Source organism: Penicillium rubens, assembly GCF_028828025.1.
Source record: "Penicillium rubens strain IBT 27055 chromosome Unknown utg000002l_segment0_segment0, whole genome shotgun sequence".
Lineage (NCBI taxonomy): Eukaryota > Fungi > Ascomycota > Eurotiomycetes > Eurotiales > Aspergillaceae > Penicillium > Penicillium rubens.
In genome coordinates, this window is record NW_026890600.1 from 559,676 (window position 1) to 584,562 (window position 24,887).

At 47.1% G+C, this 24,887-nt stretch overlaps 7 protein-coding genes across 7 annotated transcripts; 5 read left to right on the forward strand and 2 right to left on the reverse strand.

The window, feature by feature from the left end:
• Positions 1 to 95: 95 nt before the first annotated feature.
• On the forward strand, positions 96 to 2,027 carry N7525_002658 (GMC family oxidoreductase; the record flags this gene model as incomplete). The annotated part of the gene is made up of 1 exon (XM_002559738.1): positions 96 to 2,027. One exon carries the CDS (start codon positions 96 to 98, stop codon positions 2,025 to 2,027), a length of 1,932 nt encoding a protein of 643 aa, XP_002559784.1.
• Positions 2,028 to 3,370: 1,343 nt separating this feature from the next.
• Positions 3,371 to 5,109, reverse strand: N7525_002659 (aromatic amino acid and leucine permease arlP-Penicillium chrysogenum; the record flags this gene model as incomplete). The annotated part of the gene is made up of 2 exons (XM_002559736.1): positions 3,371 to 4,411; positions 4,471 to 5,109. The coding sequence occupies 2 exons, from the start codon at positions 5,107 to 5,109 to the stop codon at positions 3,371 to 3,373; spliced, it is 1,680 nt and encodes a 559-aa protein (XP_002559782.1).
• A 4,556-nt stretch (positions 5,110 to 9,665) lies between these two features.
• On the reverse strand, positions 9,666 to 11,320 carry N7525_002660 (flavin monoamine oxidase family protein; the record flags this gene model as incomplete). Its single annotated transcript, XM_002559735.2, has 2 exons — positions 9,666 to 10,951; positions 11,026 to 11,320. 2 exons carry the CDS (start codon positions 11,318 to 11,320, stop codon positions 9,666 to 9,668), a joined length of 1,581 nt encoding a protein of 526 aa, XP_002559781.1.
• A 2,689-nt stretch (positions 11,321 to 14,009) lies between these two features.
• On the forward strand, positions 14,010 to 15,614 carry N7525_002661 (uncharacterized protein; the record flags this gene model as incomplete). Its single annotated transcript, XM_002559734.1, has 1 exon — positions 14,010 to 15,614. One exon carries the CDS (start codon positions 14,010 to 14,012, stop codon positions 15,612 to 15,614), a length of 1,605 nt encoding a protein of 534 aa, XP_002559780.1.
• Positions 15,615 to 16,670: 1,056 nt separating this feature from the next.
• On the forward strand, positions 16,671 to 17,828 carry N7525_002662 (glycoside hydrolase family 16 protein; the record flags this gene model as incomplete). The annotated part of the gene is made up of 3 exons (XM_002559733.1): positions 16,671 to 16,761; positions 16,814 to 17,088; positions 17,166 to 17,828. 3 exons carry the CDS (start codon positions 16,671 to 16,673, stop codon positions 17,826 to 17,828), a joined length of 1,029 nt encoding a protein of 342 aa, XP_002559779.1.
• Positions 17,829 to 18,249: 421 nt separating this feature from the next.
• N7525_002663 (uncharacterized protein) lies at positions 18,250 to 19,797 on the forward strand (the record flags this gene model as incomplete). The annotated part of the gene is given in 5 exon segments (XM_061212394.1): positions 18,250 to 18,630; positions 18,650 to 19,001; positions 19,054 to 19,334; positions 19,396 to 19,561; positions 19,625 to 19,797. Coding segments are annotated over 5 exon segments (1,353 nt in total), but the record flags the coding sequence as incomplete, so codon positions are not given.
• A 1,839-nt stretch (positions 19,798 to 21,636) lies between these two features.
• On the forward strand, positions 21,637 to 23,249 carry N7525_002664 (uncharacterized protein; the record flags this gene model as incomplete). The annotated part of the gene is made up of 2 exons (XM_002559731.1): positions 21,637 to 22,294; positions 22,414 to 23,249. 2 exons carry the CDS (start codon positions 21,637 to 21,639, stop codon positions 23,247 to 23,249), a joined length of 1,494 nt encoding a protein of 497 aa, XP_002559777.1.
• Positions 23,250 to 24,887: the final 1,638 nt, after the last annotated feature.

Genomic DNA, 24,887 nt, shown 5'->3' on the forward strand with positions numbered 1-24,887 from the left:
CACGGGACGGATATAAAGACAATGAGACCCGGCGTTTTGGTCGACCACTTTCAGCTCATTTGGCCCCGTGGTCGCCTCATAGCGCTACATTTGTCATGCGTTTTGGTCGCCTTCTCGGCGTGGCGGCGTTTTCTGCCATCGTCAAGGCTATTGAGCTATCAGGCTATGAGTACATCGTGGTCGGCTCTGGGGCAGGAGGTGGTCCTTTAGCAGCGCGACTGGCCTTGGCAGGTCACAACACCCTTCTTATCGAAGCTGGGGACGATCAGGGAGCGAATGTGAACTATACCGTTCCCGCTTTCTCCGCGGCAGCTTCTGAGGATGAAGCGCTGGCATGGAACTTTTACGTCAAGCACTACGCCGATGAGTCTCGGCAAAAGCTCGACTTCAAGACAACGTACGAGACTCCCGATGGCCAGGACTACACTGGCTTGAACCCACCTGCCGGTTCCACAATGAAAGGCACACTTTATCCCCGTACCGGAACCCTTGGTGGTTGTACCGCGCACAACGCGCTGGTTACCGTCTACCCACACGACTCCGACTTCGACTACCTTGCCACACTCACCGGGGATGCGTCGTGGTCACCCGACAACATGCGCAAGTACATGGAGCGTATAGAGAATAATCGCTATCTTCTGCCGTTGCTTAAGGGCCACGGTTACGATGGTTGGTTAAGCACCGAGACCGCACCACTAGATATCGTTCTGAAAGATCCCCAACTTCTCAGTTTGCTACTTGGCGGAGCATTTTCGCTAGGCAATGTGACGAATACAGTTTTCAATCTCGGTACCCTACTCGCTGGAGACGCAAACTCGGCCGGAGTCCACCGCGATACCACACCGGGATACTATCAAGTTCCGATATCATCGGATGGAAGCTCTCGTAACGGACCTCGCGAGTTTGTGACTGCCGTTAGGGATGCAAAGAATGCCGACGGGTCTAAGAAGTTCCCTCTCGACATCCGTATGAACTGCCATGTGACCAAGGTCACCTTTGACGAAAGCACCCCTCCGCGCGCTACGGGCGTCGAATTTCTAGACGGCAAGTATCTGTATAGCGCCAGTCCCCGCTCCAAGACCGCGGGCAAGGGAACACCAGGATCAGCGACAGCTTCGCGCGAGGTGATTGTCTCCGGCGGTGTATACAACTCGCCCCAGATTCTGAAGCTTAGTGGTATTGGACCAGGAGAGGAGCTGCAGAAGTTTGGAATCAAGGTTATCTCTAACCTTCCCGGCGTTGGAACGAACCTGCAAGACCATTACGAGGTTGCGGTACAAGGTCATGTCCCGAAGAACTTCACCGCCCTTGATGGATGCACGTTCAATCATGGTGATGATCCCTGTCTGGACCGTTGGAATAACCCAGTCCTTGGTAACCACGGCATTTACTCGTCTAATGGATTCGGGGCTGCTATGTTGTACAAGAGCTCCGTGACTGCAGATGACAGCTTCGATGTGTTTGTGTTCGGCGGACCTATTAACTTCCGTGGATATTTCCCTGGATACGGTGTCAATATCACCGAGCGCCATGACTGGTTTACCTGGGCGCTTCTGAAAGCCCACCCTCGTAACACAGCTGGGACTGTGATGCTCCGCTCTGCTGATCCGCTCGATATGCCCGACATTACTTTCAACTACTTTGACACTGGCTCTGGTGACTATGAAAAGGATTTGGAGGCTATTACTGAGGCTATTGGTGTTGCGCGTGGCGCCTTCGACCGTCAGGTGGTTGATGTAGCTGAAGTGCTCCCTGGTGATGATGTCCAAACTGATCAGGAGATCCACGATTACATCAAGGATACGGCTTGGGGTCACCATGCTTCTTGCACTTGCCCTATTGGAACCGATGATGATCCTATGGCTGTTTTGGATTCGGACTTCCAAGTCCGTGGAGTCTCGGGCCTTCGCGTTGTGGATGCCTCTGTGTACCCCCGTATTCCTGGAACGTTCACTGCTCTCTCCACGTTCTTGGTGGCCGAGAAGGCAGCTGATGTGATCCTGGAAGCAGCGAAAGCGAGCCATTGAGCACATTTATTTACTACCCATATATTATAATCATTGCGAGAGGGAAATCTAATTCTTGGATACGCCGCGTGTACATATTTGACCAATGTCTGCTCTTTTGGAAAGCGGCAATTATTTTTCAGCCAAATTATTTAACTCAGGAATATCCCTGGAAACGTATATGTCTTTCTTCGACGACCCCGACTTGACTGGTTCTAGCACTCGGTACTATTGCCGAACTCATGGCCGCTCCAACGCAAAAATAAAAAGGTCAATTGCCTCTTCTTGGCAATCACCCCCGATCTTGAAGTCATACTTTTCTAGCACACTGAAACTCCCAGCATTCCTCTTTTCGCAAAGAGCAAAAACCTTTCTCGGGCTCTGCCGGACTAACATCTCCAGTGTCAACTGTTCGACGTGGCGATAGATGCAATGCGTATCCAATCTCCGGAAGGGATCTACTTGATTGATGCTGAGAGACCCAACGACTCGCTCTTCTGTTTCGGGAATTGACTTGTCCACAATTGCATAGTTAAATGAATGTCCGATGATATCGGATAGACCACTTGTGAAAACCTTAGTTGCCATCTATCCATGGGTTTCTTCTATTGATTTGAATGGTGTTTTAGGGTGGCTTGTATAGTTAGCATGGTGAGATCAACAAGCGTTGATCGGCGTACTACGTAACTTCATTTCTGCCACTTCGGGCCGGGACCGAATGGCGAACAGTGCGCCGGCATCGGCGTCGGTAATTGGCCGAAGGAGTCGGTCGCTTTCAATTGAAGGCCCTGGTGATGGAACGATCACGGAGACGGGTGGTTAGGGTAGGCTGATGATGAAGGTATCTTTTGTTCTTGTTATGATGTCATCCAGGCTGATGCCTGGTTTTCCAGGTGTCCAGGCCTCTGTTTGCTTCCTAGCTAGCTATATTAGCTAGCTCCCATCTGTCAGAGAATAGCATCTCTTCCTTTCTTCCCTTTCTCTTCTCTGGCTATGCCAGACCAGTTCTCGGTATCTTGAAGAAGATTGTAAAGAAAATGAGAGGATTTTATGGTAGCGCTAACCCACCTGGGCAGTCTCGGACCCCGATTGACTCACATCTTTTGTATCGGCATAGCATGTATTAAATGAGTCGGTTTTTATTCCTATATATACATTTCTACTTCCATGTTTTCTTAATTCCCAGTATTCTCAAATATAATGAAGCAAAGAAACTTTTTATTTAGTGTCAGCAAGCACAATGTCACGGTTTTCGATGCATGAAAGCGGGCCCGGCATCACCCGGCCACTAAGCCCTAAAACCGGACAGGCCGGTGTCCGGTGGTCCAGCGTCAGGTTCATGGTGAAACTGTACACGGTACAAATTATGACCACAAAATATTAAGTTTGCTGAGGCCTCGCTTCGGCTTGGGCTCTGGCTCGGGATTTTTGTGCCAGCTTTCGATGAAAGGCCGAATGGGAATTTCTGCCAGCGGGATGATCTTCGTTTTTGCCCAGAACTTGTAGGCAAAATACACAATGACGATGAATGGCAGGTTGAAATAAGTCGAAACGAAGGTTGCAGTGCTCCAATGACCGCGCATAAATGTCGTAAACCCTCCGGTGAAGAAAAGGACAACATAAATGAACAACGAGATCCAAGTTATGTATGGCTGGAAAGGTGCTGCCCACGGGAGCTCCTTGAAGCGATCAATTCCCTGCTTCTTGCATCCGTAGTAGAATCTAAGGTAGACAATACAGATGCACATCAGGTTCACTAGAGTCGAGATAGAGACAAGGTTCTGTAGCCATGTGAATACCGTGCTGGCCGAGCTGGAAAGACTCATGTATCCAAGTGACATGAAGACGCCATAGAGCGCGACAGCAACCCAAGGGATACCGAAGCGGTTGATACGTGTGAAGACGGCGGGGGCATGACCCTGGGTTGCCATACCGTATAGGATTCTGGAGCCACCCAAGATATTGCTGTTCCCGGAGGACCATGCTGATGTGAGCACAACTGCGTTGATGATCGAAGGAACCACCTTGATGCCAGCATGGCGCGCTGCGATAACGAAAGGGGACTGCGAGGCTGTCCCCGACGAGCCCAGGAGTCTTTTATCGGCAGACGAAACAATCAGGCCGATCATAAAGATGGTGATCACGTAAAAGAGCAGAATGCGGACGAAGATACGTCTAGCGGCCATGGGGATAGAGTGTCGAGGGTTTCGAGTCTCAGCCGCAGCGAGAGTAAAGTTCTCGATACCAGAGTAAGCGAAGAGCGCGTTGTCGAAGGTTTTCCAGAAGCCCAAAAACCGGCCAAGGGGCCCGCCCACCCCCAAGTACTGGACGAAGGGGCCGTAGGGTGCTTTCCAGTAAGCAAATCCAATGGACGACTTATTCGGGGCTCCACCGCAGGTAATTACCTATCAAAAAGGATTAGCACGCAAAGTAGACATGTTCCCGACCTAGAGGGTGAAATCACCAGAGCCATCAGGTTTACGCCGATAATGAGCATAATTTTGAGAATAGAAAAGCCGAACTCGAGCTCTCCATACACGCGAACAAAGACAAAGGCGGTGGAAAGCATAAGAAGACCAAGCACAGTGATCCATATTGCGTTGTTGACCGTGATCCAGAATTCAATGATAACAGCCGCAGCGACAATCTCCGACGGAATCGACACACAGTAGGAGTATATCTGGTTCCACCCATTGGCGAACGCTAGCGCGGGGTCACAGAAGATCTCTGCGTAGCGAATAACACCACCATTGAGAGGTACCAGGGCTCCCATCTCACCAACTCCGTAGACGACACTCGCAACAGTAGCACCAATGATTGTATATGCCAAGAACGCGCCCAATGGTCCAGCTTCCACAATGGCACGGCCCGAACTGAGGAAAATACCCGTCCCCACCGTACCGGCGAGAGCAATCATCTGAATGTGTCGCTGATGCAGGCCCTGTCTGAACTCGTGAATCTCCTTGAGCTGACCGGCCGCATTCTCTATTTCGCTATTGTCGCTCATTTCGCCGTCTCCGTAGATTGGGACATTTGGGTTGGACACGATGGGGGTAGTACTGCCATCGTCCTTCCAAACATGGGTCGTTATAAAAGGTGACATTGAGAACCCCGTGGCGTGACACAAAATCTTTGGGAAGGAAAAGACTTAAGCTAAGGAATAACAAGTCATTATTGCTCGTACTTTTTTTTTTCACGTAACTAATTCTCCCCCCTATTGCGCAGATCGTGGCCCCAGGCATAGTTGAACAATCACAGCTACTAATCCGGAGACTAGATGGATCTAGATACGAACTATAAGTGTAATATCTCTATAAACCCGGAAATAGGTTCAATTTACTTAGCTTGCTAGCAATCCGCTAGCAATAAGGTATCAGATAGAACCCAGATAATATAATAATACGGGATAAAAATAAAGCCGAAATTAGATATACCTTCGTTGGTATGAACGTCCTATTCATTGAGCTTGTAGATAAACTAAACCTAGTTCTCTATAAGATATTAAATTAACCCCTAATTTAGTAATAATTAGCTGTTTTATACGCGTTGATTTTAGCTAAGCTTATACACCGACGTCTCGGTTATATAGGAAGCTATAAAGGAAGAGTTAATAAGGAGAAACTCGGTGAGGATATTAGTATAGAGTGTTTTGACTACGAACTATACTATAAAGCAAAGTCTAAGAAGATAGTCTCTAGAGAGAAATAAGCTAGAGCAACTAAGGTTGGCTAGCTAGTGTATATTGATCTATACCCTTGTAAACTAAAAGGGATTAGTAAGATAGGGAAGTAAGACCGCGAATATGCAATGATCATCACGGATGATGCTTCTCGTTTTCGTATAACGATCTGTATTGCAAAGAAGGGTGAAGCGTCACCTATACTAATCTTATAGGCTGAGACATTCAAAAACCATACTAGATACTACCTAATAGAGTGGAGATTTGACAATGGGACTAAGTTTCTACACTTCTAGAAGTGGGCAAAGGAGAAAAACCTGACTGTTAGCCCTTCGTTAGCTTATATATACGAATAAAACGGTGTCGCCGAGTTTAGCGGTCACTATATGATATAGATAGCTAGGACTATACATATTGATAGGGGTGCACTAAGAGAACTATAGACGGAAGTATACTATACTACTACGTACGTTATCAACCGGCTAATAAGACATAGTGAAGAAGCACCTATCCTAGCCTAGAGGAGAGCAATGAATTTACGTGGTGACGAAGCTACTAACCTATCATTTCTCCGTGTATAGTATTCGAAGGCGTACGTTCACTAACCTAAAGAGACTAGAGTATAGGGTATGAAAATGGACCCTCGTGTATAGATTGGTTTTCTTATAGGCTACGAAGGTGATAATAGACACTACTTTCGGATCTATAACCCTAAAACCAAAAAGGTGACAGTATATAGAGACGTTGTTTTCTAGGAGCCTAAAGCGCCGAAGACGTATGATAGTACTACTGACTTTCAAATTGGTGAAACCGCTAGTGACAATGTTAAGAACCAGAAAACATAGTTCAAACTAGGAAAAGCTCTATTTAAGATAGCCAGACAGGCAGCTAAAGATCTCGGTTTAACAGATATCGGATAGCATATTAGCTTAGGGGAAGAGCACCGGTTTATAGGGGTGGAAGAAGAAGCTTCATTCAACAGTAACGATATAGAGATATTTTATAACACAGAGACCATATATAACATATAGGAAGTAAGAAACACACTAGAAGATAGGGTATAAGCTTTAAGAGATAGGAGAGAGACTCTAGATCGTCAAATTTAGTAGTTCTCTCCTCCGTAATCTATATAGTAGTATATATATAACCTAGTGGACTACCCCCTTCTACTAGAACCTACACTAATAAGATAGGAAGTGACACCTTCCCTAACCCCTTCCCTATTAGCAGCTCACTAATAGTAGCAAATTCAACTTATAAGATAAGCGGTTAAATAGTAAGCAAACCTAGCAAGGTTAAATCCACTAGAGAGATTATATCCTATACCTTTTCTACCGAGACCTCCTATCTAATCGAGTCCTCCCGTCCAATCGAATCCAAACGTACCGAGTCCTACCGTACCGAGTCCTTCTATCCTACCGAACCCCCCTACTAATCTATCGAGTCCTCGGAGATCGTAGAGATCTAACAAAGGATAGTCACTAGAGAGATATACAGATATCAGATAGAAGAAATACGGAGAGCGGGATAATAGCGGAGGAGCACAATATACGGTGGAAGAAACCGTGATAAATAGAGGATTTAGAGATAGCGGAGATATGGGACTAATATAATAGGACTACTAGCGCGGATCACCCTTTAGTATTAGATTTGCTATACTATCGACGGAAGTAGGCCCTAATCAGGGTTCTACCCTAGCTTCTATAAATACAGAGGGCACTCTTAAAGTATAGAAAGTCAAGATCCCCCGTATATATACTAAGGCTATAAAGTCAGATTTCAAAGATAAATGGTATAAAGTAATGACTATACAATTGGGAAAGCTCTAAGATACAAAAGCATATAAGATTGTCTCAAAACCTCCGCTAGGATCGATAGTTTTACCTAGGAAATGGGTCTTCGATCTAAAAATCAATAAAGACAACGAGGTGTAGGAATTTCAAGCTCGTTAGGTGATCTACGGGAATCGTTAGCGTCCGGGATATGATTTTAATAAAAACTACGCTCCCGTTACACACAGAGAGACTATAAGACTCTTTCTAAGTATAGTAGCTATTAATAAGATGATTATCGAATAAGTGGATTACACGGTAGCTTACCTTAATACTATAATAGATAGACGGGTGATCTTTATAAAGCAGCTAACTGGTTTTAAAACTAGAGGTCTAGATAGAGAAAAGAAAGATAAAGTGTGCCTTCTTCTTTAAGCTTTATACAGACTCCGGCAAGTAGGTTATCTATGGTACGAAACACTGGCAAATACACTAAGAAAGATAGGTTTTCAACCTCTCCTAGATAAACCCTATATCTGGATTCATGAAGAAAAGTAGATCTAGATCCTACTATACATGGATAATACCTTGATAGCTACTTTCAAAGTAGTAGAGATTGATTGGTTTAAGACTATAATCCCATTTCGCTATAAAGACCTTAGAAAGCCAGCTAGATTCCTAGGGAGCAGTCTTTCATAGGATGAAAATGGCATATTTCTTAACCAAGCTATATACACTAAGGAAGTGATCATAAAATCTAGATTGTAGGATATATCCTATATCTATCTACCGATAAAAATAGGCTATAAATGCCTAGATATCATAAGGGATCCAAAGGATAAAGACGTTCGGGGATAGAACGATAAAGATATCTAAAAGGGATAGAACGACAAAGATATCCAAAGGGAATAGAACGACGATAATAATATAGCATTATAGGTATATAACAAACCATCCGTCTTAAAAGAAGAAGCGTTAGCGTTTATAGAGGACATTAGCAAGCTAGGATAGCTAGCCGATAAGTCTAGACCTGATATTGCGGTAGCTATTAATAAGCTTTAACGACGAACTGCTACACCTAGGTAAGAGGATATTGACACTCTAAAATAGCTTATTCGCTACCTAGAGGGGATAAAGAACCTTAGAATCTTACTCGGGAAGTCAAATGAGAACCTTATCGGTTATGTTAATGTATCCTACTAAGACTGCGAAGATAGAAAGAGCACCGAAGCCTATATCTTTTTCTATGCTAGATCACTAATTAGCTGGAATTCCCGGAAGGAAGAGATTGTCGCCAGAAGTTCTATATCAGCGGAGTATGTTATAATAGATAGTGTAGTACGTGAAGCGATATAGCTATACAAAGTTATGAAACAAATAGGAATTCACTAAGACCTTCTAATCACAATCTTTACAGATAGTGATAATGCGTATACCATTATAAAGAAGGACAATTTCGTAAAGGCTATAAAATGGCTAGATATACGGTATCACTTCGTCCGCCATATAGTGAGAACTAGCATCATTTCTTTTACTCTGATCCTAAGTGCGGAAAATATCGCGGATGCATTGACTAAACCGCTGGGAAGGGAGCAATTTGAAAAGATGAGGAAAGTCATGATGTACAGCGATGGAAAGAATTGAGGTTTGCATACATTGAAACCTATATTGGAAACGGACATGAAAAAGGAGAAAAACACATGAAAAGAAGCATTTAAAAACTGATAAAAATGAGCAGTTTTTACTATGACAGCCGGAATGGGGTCATGGTTTCTGCTTTCGGGTTGGGCCCTACGGGGGTGTGTTGTGGTAGAGACCCCACATGTGGGTCTAGGCCCTCACCCTCTGGTAGTACGTAGATAGTTGTAGTAGGAGCTCGCTTCCTCCTTCTCCAATACAACTCTCTCCCTTCTGCTTCTGAGCCTACTAGTTGTAGTCTCACCATTACGCTTAACGGCTTCCATTGAATAGTCGTCTCGGAAAGCAGTCGAAGGTGCGGATGTGAAACTATATCCAAACATCCTTCAATCTCATCCGGTGACAGCTGATTATGATTAAGCTGTCGACTTTATACGTTTATATGACATTAATCGAGATAATACACAAGATCTCCAAGTGCAATCACCAATGAACCCCGTCTAATAAATAACCGAAATACGACCAAATAAATCCTTCAGCCGGAGTCTCCTCGGACCCTAAGGATATGCTTCATCTCAAACTGATGGCATCGACACCATCGTATGGAATCCCAAATCCCTCGAGCAGATTGGTCGCAGCGGTTTCACCCGACTTGTAAGCACCATGCACGCAGCCATTACCAGCAACAGCGCAATGCTCACCAGCGAACTGCAAGCGACTGGCTTTGTGGTTTTCCAACGCATCAACCAGAAGCTGCGGCTCATCTCCAACCTTGTCGGCGGAATAGGTCCCATACCCAGCCAGCGGGTCCTGTGTCCAATGTGTAGTCTCAACATTGACCAGGCGGGGCAAGGCCTTGTAGGGTTCTGTGCGGAATAGTTTGAAAAGCGGTTCAAAAAATAGATATATCTCCTTCGGATCTTGCATGTTCTCGATGCGTTGCGTCAGAGGCTCGGCAATTTGTACGCACAGCTCTTTGCTGCCTGTCATGATCCATAGGTTGATTGTCACGGTGGCGTAGTTGAGGATATTATCATTCTCCCCGAGGGAGTTTATGCTGGGGCTGGACTGTACAGATGACCCGGACGAAATATCCGATTCGTCTGGCGGAGATGGGTAGAAGACGAACTGGTCATTCTCTTTTGACCAAAAGACTTCGGCGAACTCGAAAAACACTTTACCCAAGGCGCCGTAGCTGAACTTCGACATTCCCTCTTGGATGTCGCTCGGCAACGGCGGGCTGAACGAGATGAGGTTGTGATGGTAGACTCCCAATGGGCTAGTCATGATAACTGCATCTCCCCCAATGAACCCAATTTCTCCAGCAGCATCCTTGTACCGGATTCGAGCTGGCACGGTCCCGTCTTCGTCCCACTCCACGTCCTCGACGTGGTGGTTCAGTCTGATGATGTTTGTATTATCGCTTCGTAGAGGCTTCGCAATCCAGTTCACGATACGATCATAGCCACCCTTCATATATAGGTTACGCTCGGTAATGAAGTAAGATAGATGCTTGGACGATGCTTGATCCGTACTCGTGCCGATCCACAGTTCTACCTCGCGAACTGCCTGTGGAGCCCAATCACGCTCGTCTTCAGTGATTAACTGGTGTTGGAGGACGAACTCTTTCGCGAATTCGTGGACAGTACGGTCCTCAGCCTCCGGGTTAGTTTCGTAGAACCACTCGCAGTAATCAGCGAACTCGTCTGCAACCTTCTTAGCTTTGAACTGGGACCCAGTCCGGCCTTCTCTGGTAAAGTACAGAGGAACACCATCGTCATAATAATACGGTATAGATAGATGGGGAATGAGTTTCACCAGACTGTTCTGGGAAGTTTCATGCATCCAAGCCGCGCCTGTTCGACTATCAGCACATCTCCTTTGCACCCCCTGTTCCAGCCTCTGTTTCAGGTTCGTATCGTTATCTTACCAATATCTCGGACATGTTCACCCTTTCGGGTGGTCAAAATTCTTCCACCAATGCGATCGCGGGCTTCTAATATCACAACTTCACAACCGTGCCGGTGCAGGACAGCTGCAGCATGTAGACCAGAAACTCCGGCTCCCACCACAATCACCTTCTTGCGCTCCGACCTCGCTGCGTGCGTTCCCTCGATCAACTCCTTCTGAGTCACATCGAGCGCAACCAGGTCGGAGCAACAATTACTAGGTTTTATGGGATTTATACCCGTGATGGGAGAGGAGAGGTGAAAAGATTGGGTCATTCTGAGTTGACAAGTTGACATTCAGTGTTGAAGTCTCTGGGTGAACAAGGATCAAGAACAAGGACCACGTTGAACAGAAATTGGGGGGGTTTAGGTGTCTCGGGTGCTATCGTGGTGGATAGCGACCACAGGCGACCTTGGTCTTATTGGCTTTTATTGCCAGCAGAAAATTGGCTGCATGATTTTTCACGCGCGAAGCCTCCAAGGCTCCAAGGCTCCGAGTTTATAAATAGCTTAATAAGTAATGGAATAACTAGGTAAGCATTTCTAGTCACATGGACCCGTATTATATGTCTACACGAAGTAGTTCGTAAGAATTGTGAATTGGTTTGCGGGTTTCTAAACAGACATTTATAGTCTCGAACAACATATCAAAGATATTAAAGAAGAATCGTGGTGGTGTTACAATGATATCATCTTAAACTAACTTGTGTATCCGCTGTCTTGCTACATGCCAGGTGCCCAACACGTACTGTGCTGGTGCACGCCACCGGATAGCATGTTCTCACCGGATAGCAGCTGTAGGATTAGGTACCTTTAGTATGGGAGTTCCATACAAAAGGTACATGGACACAGCAATAAGAAAATAGAATTATAACATAAAGTTTGGGTGAACCATAGGTACTATTCTCTTAAACGTCTTGACGGTTGTTCATGTACCTTTTGTACAAAGCTGCCATACTAAAGATACATCCATAATCGGCTCGCCACGTGGGTGGGGCTGGATCACCCTGGGCAAACTTCAAAAAAGGCGGCGACACCAGCGGTGAATCCTAAAAGCCAATAGGACTGAATTCCTTACTGGGCGCTATGCACTGCGATTTATCCGTTTCATAAATATCGTCAGCTTCCTCAAAGATGGTCCCTCGTGATCCCCTTGGATTCATGGCCTCCCAAATCTGACCGGACCCGCATCTTGTCCGCATGTACCCGCACCAACCCGCAAATCAGGAGTGAGATTTGGCGCGTATAGACAGATCGGTCGATCATGACAAAATTTAGCAATCGAGCTCGCTTTTCACACATCTGTCTGACAACCTAGACCCAGTCATCTTGTTATTTCTACTATTTCAATATCAAATTTAGGAAAAGCACCAAAAAGGCATTACACAAACCGCAACAGGATCAAGAGAGGCTCCGCAGTTCTTGGGTAAGGGAGGTTGCTACAATCTATCGATAACAGCCAAGACGGCACAACTGTTGCGGTAGATCCTTACAGTCACATATATCAGGACCCGTTTCAGGTATCATCCTGTTGAACCATGCCTCTGGACCGGGCTAGAATGAGTCCGGAAAGCTTTCGGACATAAGACACTTTGATTCTCATCCATCCATTCACAGGTGATATGCCTACCCGGCGATATCACAGGTCTTAATCGATCGAACCATTGATGAAGCAAAACCTCGGTCATTTGAGCATCGAAAACAGCACCCTCGCTCGGTTTAGTACGGCCGTCGGTCTTTCCGATAAAAACCTGATCCAATTTGTGACCGAGTCTTCGCATGAAAAATCGCTGAAGGGATAGATCGTCCCTCAAGAAATCCCACAGAGACCTCCAAAGAAGGTCCTCACGCTTCGCAAACGGCGCATATTGTGCTGGTGGGTAATAGCGTAATACGTTGTCCAGGTGGCAGTGGAGTAGTTGAAAGGCTGGACAGTAGGCTGGGGAGTTCGGAGTATATGAGGTTGAATCTGGGGAAAAGGTACCTGGATGTGGAATAAACTGATGAAGGTGGTAAAAAGGACGGCGAAGAGGGTGGTGGTGCTTGCGGGAGATTGTCATGGTCATCGTGCAATATTATCTCAAACAGGGTGATGATAGTCAAGTTTGCCTTAGTGTTGTGGAGCAAAGACTTCAAATCGCCAAGAAGAGTATGAGTCTTATGCGAATGGAGCTCTTTCAAGCGAGTGAATAAAATATTCTGGAAAAGCTCTCCGGAGTATTGGTCTTGCGAAAGGTGAGCCTTTCCAGACGGGGAGCGAGCTTGAGAAGCAAATCCCCAGTTGGGTGCAGTCAACATGTCCCTCCATCTTGGTTTGTTGTTAAAAGCCAAGCAGACGTGTAGAGATTAGACTATTCCAACTTTATTTCTTCTATAGTATACAGTTCATAAATTGACTTGCGTTTATTTTTACCCCATACATGCTCAATAGTCGTCAGTGTCTATATTCCACACTCGGACTAGACCGTGTCCTAAAATCAATCCATCAAGTAGGAAATAAGACAGGCTTCCTCTTCTAAATCCCGCATCCCCAGTTCTCACACATTACTGCATTTCTAACAACGTTACTAGCACACTATCTCGTCAGATGCTTGATCAGAGCAGTACCAACGAGGGAGGTGATGGGATTGGGGATATACCAAGCCACTGGGGCGCGCCGCAGCTGGTCATTTCCTCATTTCCACCCTCCAGGGTACATTTGTATAATCTAAATTGGTCCATGAAAGGAAATACAATAAAAGAAGCAAGGGGACTATTAAGTTCTATGGCCCGTCCTTGGAAATGCTTAGCCCATTGCTTATCTCCCGCAGGACTGCCCCACATTGAAATCGAAAATTCTGTCCACAATTTTCCCTTTTCTTCCTTTTTCCCCAAGAGGCTGACAGCTCTTTTCTCAGTAAAATGTCTCCAGCATGACTGGCTCGCCAGGTCGGGTTTTAATCAGATTCCGATTTTGAATTTAGAAATGGAAGAGGACCTACAACTCAATGGCACCGAGCGCATCTGCGTTGACGGGGAGATCACATTAATTCCCTCGCCCACCAATTCTCCAAATGATCCACTGAACTGGAGTACATGGAGACGGTACTGGCATTCATTCCTGGTCCTTGTGTTTGTTGCCCTAACTGCGGCAACCGCCAACGATGCCGGCAACGCTGGGAACGGGATGAACGCCGAGCTGGGCATTACATGGGAAGAGATCAACATTGCCGCAGGCGTTTTGTTTGTCGGAATTGGATATACCACATTGCTCCTCGGTCCGGCACCTTTCTTATATGGAAGACGTATCTCCTATCTGATTTGTCTGGTATTTTCCGTCATCGGCTCCATCGGGCTAGCCCGCACACAAAGTGTCGGGGACAACATCTGGAGCCAACTTTTTGTGGGCGCCTCCGAATCTTGCGCGGAGGCCCTTGCCCAGCTTTCTCTTTCTGATCTGTTCTTTCAGCATCAAAGAGGCCTGGTCCTGGGATTATACGTTCTTGCCACGAGTATAGGTACATTCACGGGACCCTTGGTGTCCAGCTTTATCGTCGACTCTCCCCTGGGGTGGAGATACGTGGGCTGGCTTGCTGCCATCATATCCGGGGGCTTGATCTTTATCTTTTACTTCACATTGGAGGAAACATTCTTCGATCGGAACAATCCTATTCACGGACATGATGCTCCTCCTGTCAAGGCTGAGCCCGTGTCGAATGACGCCCCGCTGGACAAAAAAGATAAACCGATTGCGAGCGTGCAGCCGACACCCTCCGACAGTGAACTCGATGAAGAATGTGGCCAGGAGAAAGGAAAGACATATTTCCAGCGCATCGCCCTGATCACTCCATCACCGACCCTGGTCGGGACGGGTTTCAAGCAGTATTGCCGTCGCCTGTTGCACACACTGCGCGTCTTCACCTTCCCAGCAGTTCTCTACTCGGGCCTTCAATGGGGTGCCCAAGACGCCTGGTTAACATTCTATCTCACCGTTGAAGCGGACAATTGGTACGAAGAGCCCTGGAACTACAGCGATGCCGCAGTAGGCATCATGAATGTGCCGACCCTGATCGGATCAGTCCTCGGCTGTATTTACGGTGGATGGTTCTCCGACTTCTTCGTCATGTGGATGGCCAAGCGAAACAAAGGCGTCTCCGAGGCTGAGCATCGTCTCTGGCTCCTGCTACCCGTGGCGTTCATCGGACCTGCTGGCCTCATGCTATTCGGGATCGGCTCGGATAAAGGCTGGGACTGGCATATGCCGTATCTTGGCCTTGGATTTATTGGTTTCGGCTGGGGTTGTGCGGGCGATCTTAGCATGGCGTATCTCATGGATGCGTACCCGGAGATGGTGCTGGAGGGCATGGTCGGTGTATCTGTCATCAACAACACTATTGGTTGTCTTTTCACATTCACTGCCCAGAATTGGTTGGATGCGCAGAGTCTTGCGCAGGTTTTCATTGCGATTGGTGTTTTGAGCTTCTGCTTCATTATGACTACTGTTCCGATGATATACTGGGGTAAGAAGTGTCGGAAGATGACTCGGAAGCAGTACGAGGCTTTCCTGCTGCTTCGCGATGGGCCTTCTTAGTTGTTGGTATGTCTGGCTGGCCATTGTCACATTGTCACAATGTTCTTCGTCCATTTTGCCAATACACATTAAATATCTGCAATAATATGTTGTGCTTTGGGGGTCTAATCACGTATGAAGCTCCCGTCAGGTCTGAGTTTAATTTACCATTTCTTTTTCCAACTACACTAGCTGACCATTTCTGCTTTACGATTGCGAGCCATCTTGCAGTGTAGTTTGGAAGTAGCTGAGAGTGAAGAAGGGACAGCAGGAGAGTGTCATTCAAAACATCCTTATCAATTGTACGAACGGCGCAACCCATGTTGGTGGCCATATCTCCTCTGAACCATGTTGGAAAGAATTTGGGGACGCAACTCAGACATTGCGCAATTAGGACACTGTCAATGCCCCGCAAAAGAGAGTTATTATCAGGCCTTCATAGTTGTTTGAAAGATAGCATTGTATTCAGACTAAGTCAATGTCTATATGCCATTCGTCAACACGTTGGTCTGGTTGGAAATGTTCTATCAGATAATTTATATCCTATTCCACACAATAAATAATCCAGAATAGAAATATTATCGACCAAACCCTCCATATGCCAGAGTTGGGGAAAATGATTATTCCCGGGCGTACGTAGTCCTCCCGCTAGTTCCCACCCATTTGGGGCCAACTACGCAAGCTGCCCCGTAATCCTCCAGCCAAGCTTATTTCAGACGGATCACCAATTAATTCCTAGTCTACAACTCGTATCTACGGGTATGCTACACATTTACATGTCTTCAGAGTCTGGTCCACTATGATTTCTACCCACAGGGCCAATCGTTACCCCCCAATGCGGTGGCTGGATGCATTTGCGTCGCGGTCAATGTGATGATCCAAGGTTGGACATATCGCACACCTAAGAATAAAACTAACGGACCCATGTTTATGTATCTGTTGCTCTCGCTTGCTCGCCGAGGTTAATCCCACTGGTTATAATTCCTGGGGATTCGCCCTTCTGTTCTCAATTCTTGTCGATCGTTCTGTGCATCTACTACTTCATTCATCTAGTCTACTGCTATACAGGACTTCAATATGGGTTTCAAGTGTTACTACCAGTGGGCTACTCTCGTCCTGGCTGTTACTGTTGCTGCACAGACAACCACCAGCTGCAACCCTCTGAAGAGTATGGACTATCTCATGTCATTCACTGGGAAACCACACTGACTCGTTTCCAGAGACTTGTCCCGCAGACACCGGTCTGAACAAGTACCGTCTGAGCACCGACTTTACCTCCGGATCTCTAGGTCGGTGGAACACCACCACCGGCACCGTAACCAGCACCGACCTCGGTGCCAAGTTCTCAATCTCCGAGCAAGGTGACGCCCCAACAATCGAAAGTGAGTTCTACATCTTCTTCGGCCATGTCGACGTGAAGATGCGAGCCGCGAACGGCACCGGTATCATCAGCACCTGGATCCTAGAATCGGACGACCTGGACGAGATCGACTGGGTGAGTCCACCGGCATCCAAGCCACCAAACTGCCACGCCCCCTTCCCCCCAAGAGCAACATCTAACACACAGAATAGGAACAAATCAGCACCTATGATACCGAGATCCAAACCAACTACTTCGGCAAGGGCAACACAACCTCCTACGACCGCGGCACAACCGTAACCGTCTCAACCCCAGAAGAAACCTTCCATACCTACTCAATCGACTGGACCTCAGAGCGCATCGAGTGGCTCCTTGACGGGGAAGTGGTGCGCACACTCGAATACGCCGACGCCGTCGACGGCACAAACTACCCGCAAACACCCATGCGCATCCGAATCGGCATCTGGGCCGGCGGCGACCCGGATAATTCCGCGGGCACGATCTCGTGGGCCGGCGGCGAGACAGATTACACAGAAAGTCCCTTCACCATGTACGTTGAGTCGGTCGACATCATCAACTATAACCCAGCCTCGGCGTACAAGTACACCGATAAGACTGGGGACTATACTAGTATCAAGGCTACGAATGCTACTACCTCGACTAACTTGAGCTCGTCAAATTCGAGCTCGATTCTTGCTTCGAGTAAGACTTCCGCTTCGGCTAAGGCTAGCTCGTCGTTGATTGCTTCTTCGTCCGCGTCGGCTTCGGCGGCGGCTTCTTCTATTAGTTTTGTCTCTGCTGCCCCGGTCTCTTACTATACTTCCATCTTTGCTATGGCTGTGGGCTCTCTTGTTGCTGGCTTGATTCAATTTTAGGTGGTTGTGTTGATCATGTGGTAGTTCTAAGTACCCAGGTAGTTGTCGGTGCGAGTTAGTCAATAGATATATGAATCATTTTTACATTACAACATGCTAATATGCTGGCAGTGTAGTAAGTCTGCTCATAGGTAACAGTGCTAGCTGCTTTACGTAGAGTGTTCATCTAGGGGATTTATTGTTGGAATAAAATTTACATTTCTTTTCATTGTCTTACTAGCATCTTTTTCATCTACTTAATTAGACCATATATGGCAAAATGACAGGCGTAAAAAATATTAGGGACTGATTCAGAAGACGGAATGGTGCAGGGGTAGCCGTGTCAACAACGCGTTGACTCAACACACGCGACCGTCACACCCAAATCAACTTCCCAACCTGGAGCTTTGTACCAACATATCAGATGAGATCTTTGGTAAGAGCAAGTCTAAATGCTCGCCTGCGCGCGAGCATAATCAGGACACAGCCAGGGATAATCCCCGCCTATCGCATCCCGAGGTCACCAACAACCTTCCAATTAAGACCATCATCAACATTGGACCCAGTGTCCACCAAAGAGAAGCCCCGATCCTTTCCAATAGATGGCTTCCCAATCATCGAAGCAGACCAACCAGCCGAAGAAGAACAATTGTTCGATTACAGCGCCTATCGATACTATCCGGTGCATATCGGCGAGACCTTCCAGGATCGCTATCAAGTATGTTCAAAGCTAGGCTGGGGCAGTTGTTCGACTACGTGGCTGGCAAGGGACCTCAAGTTTGTCGAGGCCCAACAATTCCTCCCCGTTTGGATAACTGATATGGTATGGTCACAGAGGCAAGAAATATGTCGCATTGAAAGTCTATATCCACAACTCGGTATTCCACCGTGAGCTCCCATTCTACGAACATATTGCAACCCATATGTCAAGTGATCATCCAGGAAGAGAGAATATTCGACGAATTCACGATTCTTTCACAGTCACTGGCCCGGACGGCAGGCATATTGTGCTGGTTCAAGAACCCGGATGTATCAGCCTATTCGACCTCAAAGAAAGAATGCACGAGACCAGGTTCCCAGAGGGGATGGTCAAAGCTATCCTGACGGAGCTACTCCAGGCCCTAGATTTCCTGCATACTGAATGCAAGGCTGTACACACTGGTCAGACATTGCCCCATATTCAGATGTTTGACGGTCTTGTTTATTTACTCACTCTCGATAGACATTCATTCCGCTAATTTATTAGCTTGCATAAACGACAGCGAGAACGCCAAGTTCAAACGTATCGAGGACTCCGAAATGACCTCCCCGTCAGCACGCAAGCCGGTATCGAATGAGCGAACCATTTATCTCTCGCGCGCCGTCCTTCCTGAGGAGGGACCGCTGCGGCTTTCTGACTTCGGTGAAGCGAGGATCGGGCCTGGGCCGTATGATTATCCGGCCATGCCTATGCCATATCGCGCGCCTGAAATAGTCCTCGAAGTGCCGTGGAGCTATCCGGTTGATATTTGGTGTGTCGGGCTTACGGTGCGTTCTGTCTATACCACACCGCTAATGGGTTCTTAACACAATTGCTGATTCAATGTAGGCATGCGATCTCCTTGGGGTGGATAGCCTTTTCAGTGCTGACCACACGGCTGGCGATATGTATGAGCTGGCACACCTTGCGGAGTTGACTGCTATGCTGGGTCCGCCGCCTGCTGCATTCCTGGCGCTCAACCCCGAGAAGGCGGCTCAGTTCTGGGATGAAGATGGTATGTGTGGGCTTGACTCACACTCGACGTGTAACGAGATTTATGGCTAACCTGGTTGTCTAGGGAAGTGGAAGGACGTTGTTCCCCTTCCTGAGAAGGGCACGCTTGAGTCGTTAGAAGGTCAAATGGATCTACCCCTTGCGTTTGTGAGATTCATGCGCAGGACTTTGACATGGATGCCGAGTGAGAGAGCGACTGCTAAGGATCTTCTAGAGGATCCTTGGTTGAAAGACTGACGTTCTATGTATGATACTGGGCTGCTTGACAGAACAATCTCTCCTCAGAACATTCCAATCTGTTCTTTCGGTCCGTCTTTTGTGATATAATTTGGATCCCAATGTAGACGTACTCATTACAGACAATGAGTTATAACCGATAAGTCTAGGAGTGACTATCTGTGACGACCCGGAGACTTTTTCTCCCAGATGTTTCCGCATACGACTATCATAACTATTATGGTCATAAATGCCTAACGTAGTCAGGTGATATTAGGCCAACGTCGGGTACTGCACGTGAGGGAGCACCCCTCACCTTGCCCCCGCCTGCGCATGTTGTCTTTTAAATACATATCAGATACATTTGTTGCTTTGGCTTTTGAATGGCGATGGAACCAAGTCACGAGATACAGCAAGCAATAGGAGGGCAATCCACGACCTACGAGTCCGTAGAAAAGTCAAAGAAAACAGATATCCAGCAAGCAGTCGATTCTGCAATTTCGGACGAGGCGGAACGGACAATTCGGTCCTCAGGGCAAGATCTTATTTCAAAAAATCTGGATCCGACTGGGAAATATTACCCATTCCGTATTTTGCCATCAAATAAGTATGTTGAACGCGTGGTTGTGGATTGGTTTATGGTTAGTCCCAATCATAGGTACTATTATTGTCCATTTCTAAGTATCGGCAGATCCGGCCAAATATCGAAAGAGTTGCAAGCAAATATCAGCGGACTATTTCTCCTGACCCGAGATCACATCTATTACAATGGTTTCTGATATCGACCGCTCAAATGCCGCATCCTGGGACTATGAGCCGGGGCATGTTTCCGGATGACCGAACGAAAATAATAGTCTGGATTGCGTTAGGAAAGCTTGGGATAGATAATGGATTCTTGCATGAAATGGAGAGTGGCCAAGACATGAGCCTGGATGGCCATGAGAGGATCACTTTTTCTGGTAAAGGAGGAGGTTTGGCAGTATTGTTATTGTTAAGCATGTGATGTCCACTGTGATGCGACATCTCTAGTTTGTCCTTGTATTGGAACATTTGGACCTGAATTTATCAACCTTCGCGATTGCCGCTGTCAAATCCCACTCGAGTGAAGCAAATCCATTTAAACTGGGATCTCCGAATGTAAATTCGCGAAGAGCAGCACCCCAGTTCGGATCCTTATAAGTCCCTGGTCTCCATGATGAGAATGGCGCTAACTCGAAAACATGATCGTCGTGTCGGGAAATCCATCTAGCGAAGTCTGTTGATGGGTAAGTCTATTCTGCGGGGATTTGGCCAGCGGGCGGTAGGGGCGCCAGGGGCGCCAGGGGCTGGGTAAGTTGTTGATGCTGTAGGATAGCCCTCGGCTCGGCGGTTGTTTGAATAGGGTATTGCGATACATTCTCAGTCACATTTGGTGACCATGAACTGCCTTGGCTCACTGGTCTCAATGGGTCTGTTGGCCTAAGTGGTGATAGATCACTAGCCCCGTCCGGCGGAGGCATGTCCTCGCAACCCTGCAAAATAAGGGGACTTCTGGGGATAGTGGAGAGGATACTGGCCGCCTGTGTATCTTCAATGGGCCGTTGGGAATAGTAACATCAGATGATGCACGGGAGCCATTAATTTCCGTCGCAGACGTACAGTTTGGAGATTGGCCTATAATTGTCGTAGGAAATATTTGAGAGACTTCCGATTACATGCTGCGATCGACGCCTAAGGCACACGATCTCATATACGACCAATGTAAAAACGAGGCATAGCGCCCCCCCCCCTTCCATCTCGCTCGTTTCTCGACCAGCTAACTCACCGAAGTCGACCCTACCAAGCACTCTTCCCCCCACCATTAAAGCCTGTCTTAACGTTATGGACACCAACGCGCTCCTCAATCTCGTCCACGTGGCGCAGGACCAACTTTGGGTTGACAAGGTGAATGAGGCCCACATGACAGGCCGTCTTTGCCAGTGGGTGTCGACTTTCCATCCAGATAACCTTCCTTGTGTGCTTGACGGTACCTTTCACAATGGCGCTTTTAACGCCGGCGTGAAGATGGTCTTCACTGACAGCACGGCCTGGATGGTTCGTTTCCCTCGATTTGGGATGGTCTGTGAGGACTACACAGATGAGAAGGTTGCTATGGAGGTGTCGGCCCTAAACCTCATTCGCAACACAACTACCATTCCCGTCCCAACAGTTCGGGCCTGGGGTCCCGCTGCTAGTAACAGTCTTGGTCTAGGCCCTTTTATCATGATGGACTTTATAAACGGTGTGAGCCTTAACAGCCTTCTTAAGGACCCCAGCGCCAAGCAACCTAGCAGAGTCATAAGGGATGATATCAGCGATAGTGATATTGAGGTTATCTACAGACAGTTGGCCAATTTCTTGCTTCAACTTTTTAAACTGGATTTCGATCGGATCGGCAGCCTCCCATCGCCACAGGCCGGAAGTCATAGCCCTACACCACCGCGACCGCTAACATTTAAGGCACAAAGTATCCTACAAGACGGAGGAGTCAATACTTTCGGTACGCATTTGTCACGACCCTCCCCTTCCAATAGGGTCTTCACAGCATTGTTATCCTTCTTTTCCCTTCTTATACCTATAGCTCTTATATCGTGCCCTAGCTAAGCAAATAATATCTAGGTGACCGAGCCAAATGGTTTGCTACGACAACCGAGTATTTCCGATATGTCGTCGGACAAGATTGGAAGCAGCTCGTTCATCAACCAAACTCAACTGTTGGTTTCTATGATGCCCAAAACAAATATATCGCGTTCAAAGTTCTAGAGAGTCTTATACCTGAATTTATTAACGCAAAGTATGACCGTTGCAAGTTTAAACTAATCTGCGACGACCTCGGCTTGGCAAATCTGATCGTCCGTGGCACGGAAGATCTCACTGTTGTTGGATTGGTGGACCTCGAGTGGTCATACATCGGACCCGCCCAACTGTTTGGCTCGGCACCGTGGTGGCTTCTCCAAGACAGGCCCGTCAATAGCACGTGGGATTGCGAGGGCGAAGAGCTACCCAAGATTGCGTCCCGGTACTTCCGGTACTTGGAGATCTATACACGCATCTTGGAGGAGGAAGAGTCAAAGATGCAAGGGCACGAAGAGAAAGAGCTCTCCAGTCTCGTCAAGTGGTCGCAAACCTCCGGGGCTATGTGGTTACATATGCTTCTCTCATCTGGCTTCAACGACGAACATAGCTTTCCTTTTACGCAGTTGCGTGCACATCTGGGGCCAACTGAGTGGGCAAGGCGTGGGATGGAATTCGACCACCCAAACGAGCTTGAGGAATTCGCGGCGCGGAAGGTGAAGGAGATGGATATGTACCAGGAAGCCTTGGAGGAGCTCGAAAAGAGCAAGGCGCTCGTCGACAGCGGGGAGATGACAAAGGAGGAGTTCATTGCCAACCACAAAGCCATGGCGTCCAGACACGGACTACGCATATCTGTTGATTTGAGCACGGAACCATAGCTTTATTATGCGGCCGAATCAACTGCAAATGATGGGGCACAACCAGAGCCTTCCAGAATCCCTTATAGCCATTTCAAACCCCGGATTGAAGGTCTGTGTGGCAATGTTTTCGGACTTCGGAGTTCCAATCCACGATATAACCCAAATCTGGGCTACATGAATTGTCTTCATTTGGACGATCATGCCGGTCAGCATCGTGGAAAGGATCAACGATCCAAGGATGATGCTGTAGTTGCCTAATGTCTTCAATTTTTGAAGTTCCATCATCAAGCCAAAGACCATCGTCGTGATGTCTATGCCAGTTAAAAAGATGAGATGTTGCGCTCTGGGATTGCTCGTCGGCATCCTTGCTCCATTTGAATTCACTTGTATGTCAATATAGAGTAACAAGAGCTCCTGTAACTTCAACTTACCTTAGATGATTATATCCAAGCGTGTCAAACAATTGCGTCTGAAAGACACCAAGTTCATACTGATGTTGTTTGCTCGCCTGAATCTTTTCCCCTGAACGTAGAACCCAGAAATTCGCCCATGATATAGGTAAGTGTTCGTGTTCGACATGGGCGAAAATCTCAAGACTGAGGTTTCTCTTTGTAGTAAATCCGAAAGGGGGAGCGGCAACCCAAGGCACCGATGCTTCTGGTCGGCAATAGAAAGATATGTGGAACTCCTCCGCTCGGGAAATACCTGTTTCGGTTGTAGAGTCGGAGTGGTACATCACTTGTAAAAATGTTTGGATAGTATTTGTCCAAATGGCAGCAACGAGGCAGATAGGAGGTAATCGTTTGAGTGACATATTTAAGATTGGTGAGGCCTGATCATGAACCACGAGAGAATACCATAAGAGGCTTAAGTGTGGTTTTTTCCATGAAATCGCATCCAGCAGCTTTTGATGATCTAGTTGGGCGTCTGAACTGATAGCCTCTTTGGTACCAGAGGATGCAGATCCAACCAAGTTGCATGGTATGGTTGGATCAAAAAAGGCACTGCATAGCAACGAGTCAAGGGCATCTTGGGTAGCACTTAGGGTTATCCATTTATCAATCTTTCGAAAGATGTCATGGAATATCGTGAGGTTTGTTGTAAAGGGGTTTGGAGGCCGAGAAATAACCGCAGGTGGAGAGAGTTTTGGGCTGGGTATATTCCGTGATGGAAGTAGTAAGACAGAAGCAAATCCAACTAGCATTTCTCTTTCGAGACCATCTGAAATGCAGAAATCCAAAAGTATATTGAAAGCAACTGATGAACTCGGCAATGACGGCACCCATTCGTAGCTGTTAGTACACTATATGAGCAAAATCGAATTGAATAGAGTGCTGGCATTGGTACCTTTTGTTAGGACTTTCATCATTTCGCCTATCTTCGCCTCGTAGCATCCAGGGCGAGTATGAGCTAGCGTGTCCTGTCTTCACCCGAGCTAGCCAACGACCTTGTGTGATGACCGCCCAAAAGTTTTCGATTGTCGAATCGTCACTATCATGGAAAAGGGCACAATCCTTGCCACTAGACTGCAGTATTTCAACCCAGCGAGAAGATAAGATATATGACCAAGCTAAGACAATGCTTGTGAGATATGCGGGTCGTAATTCCTGTGCTGCAAGCGTGACACTGCATAGTGGTTGTTCGACGTTGGTTTTA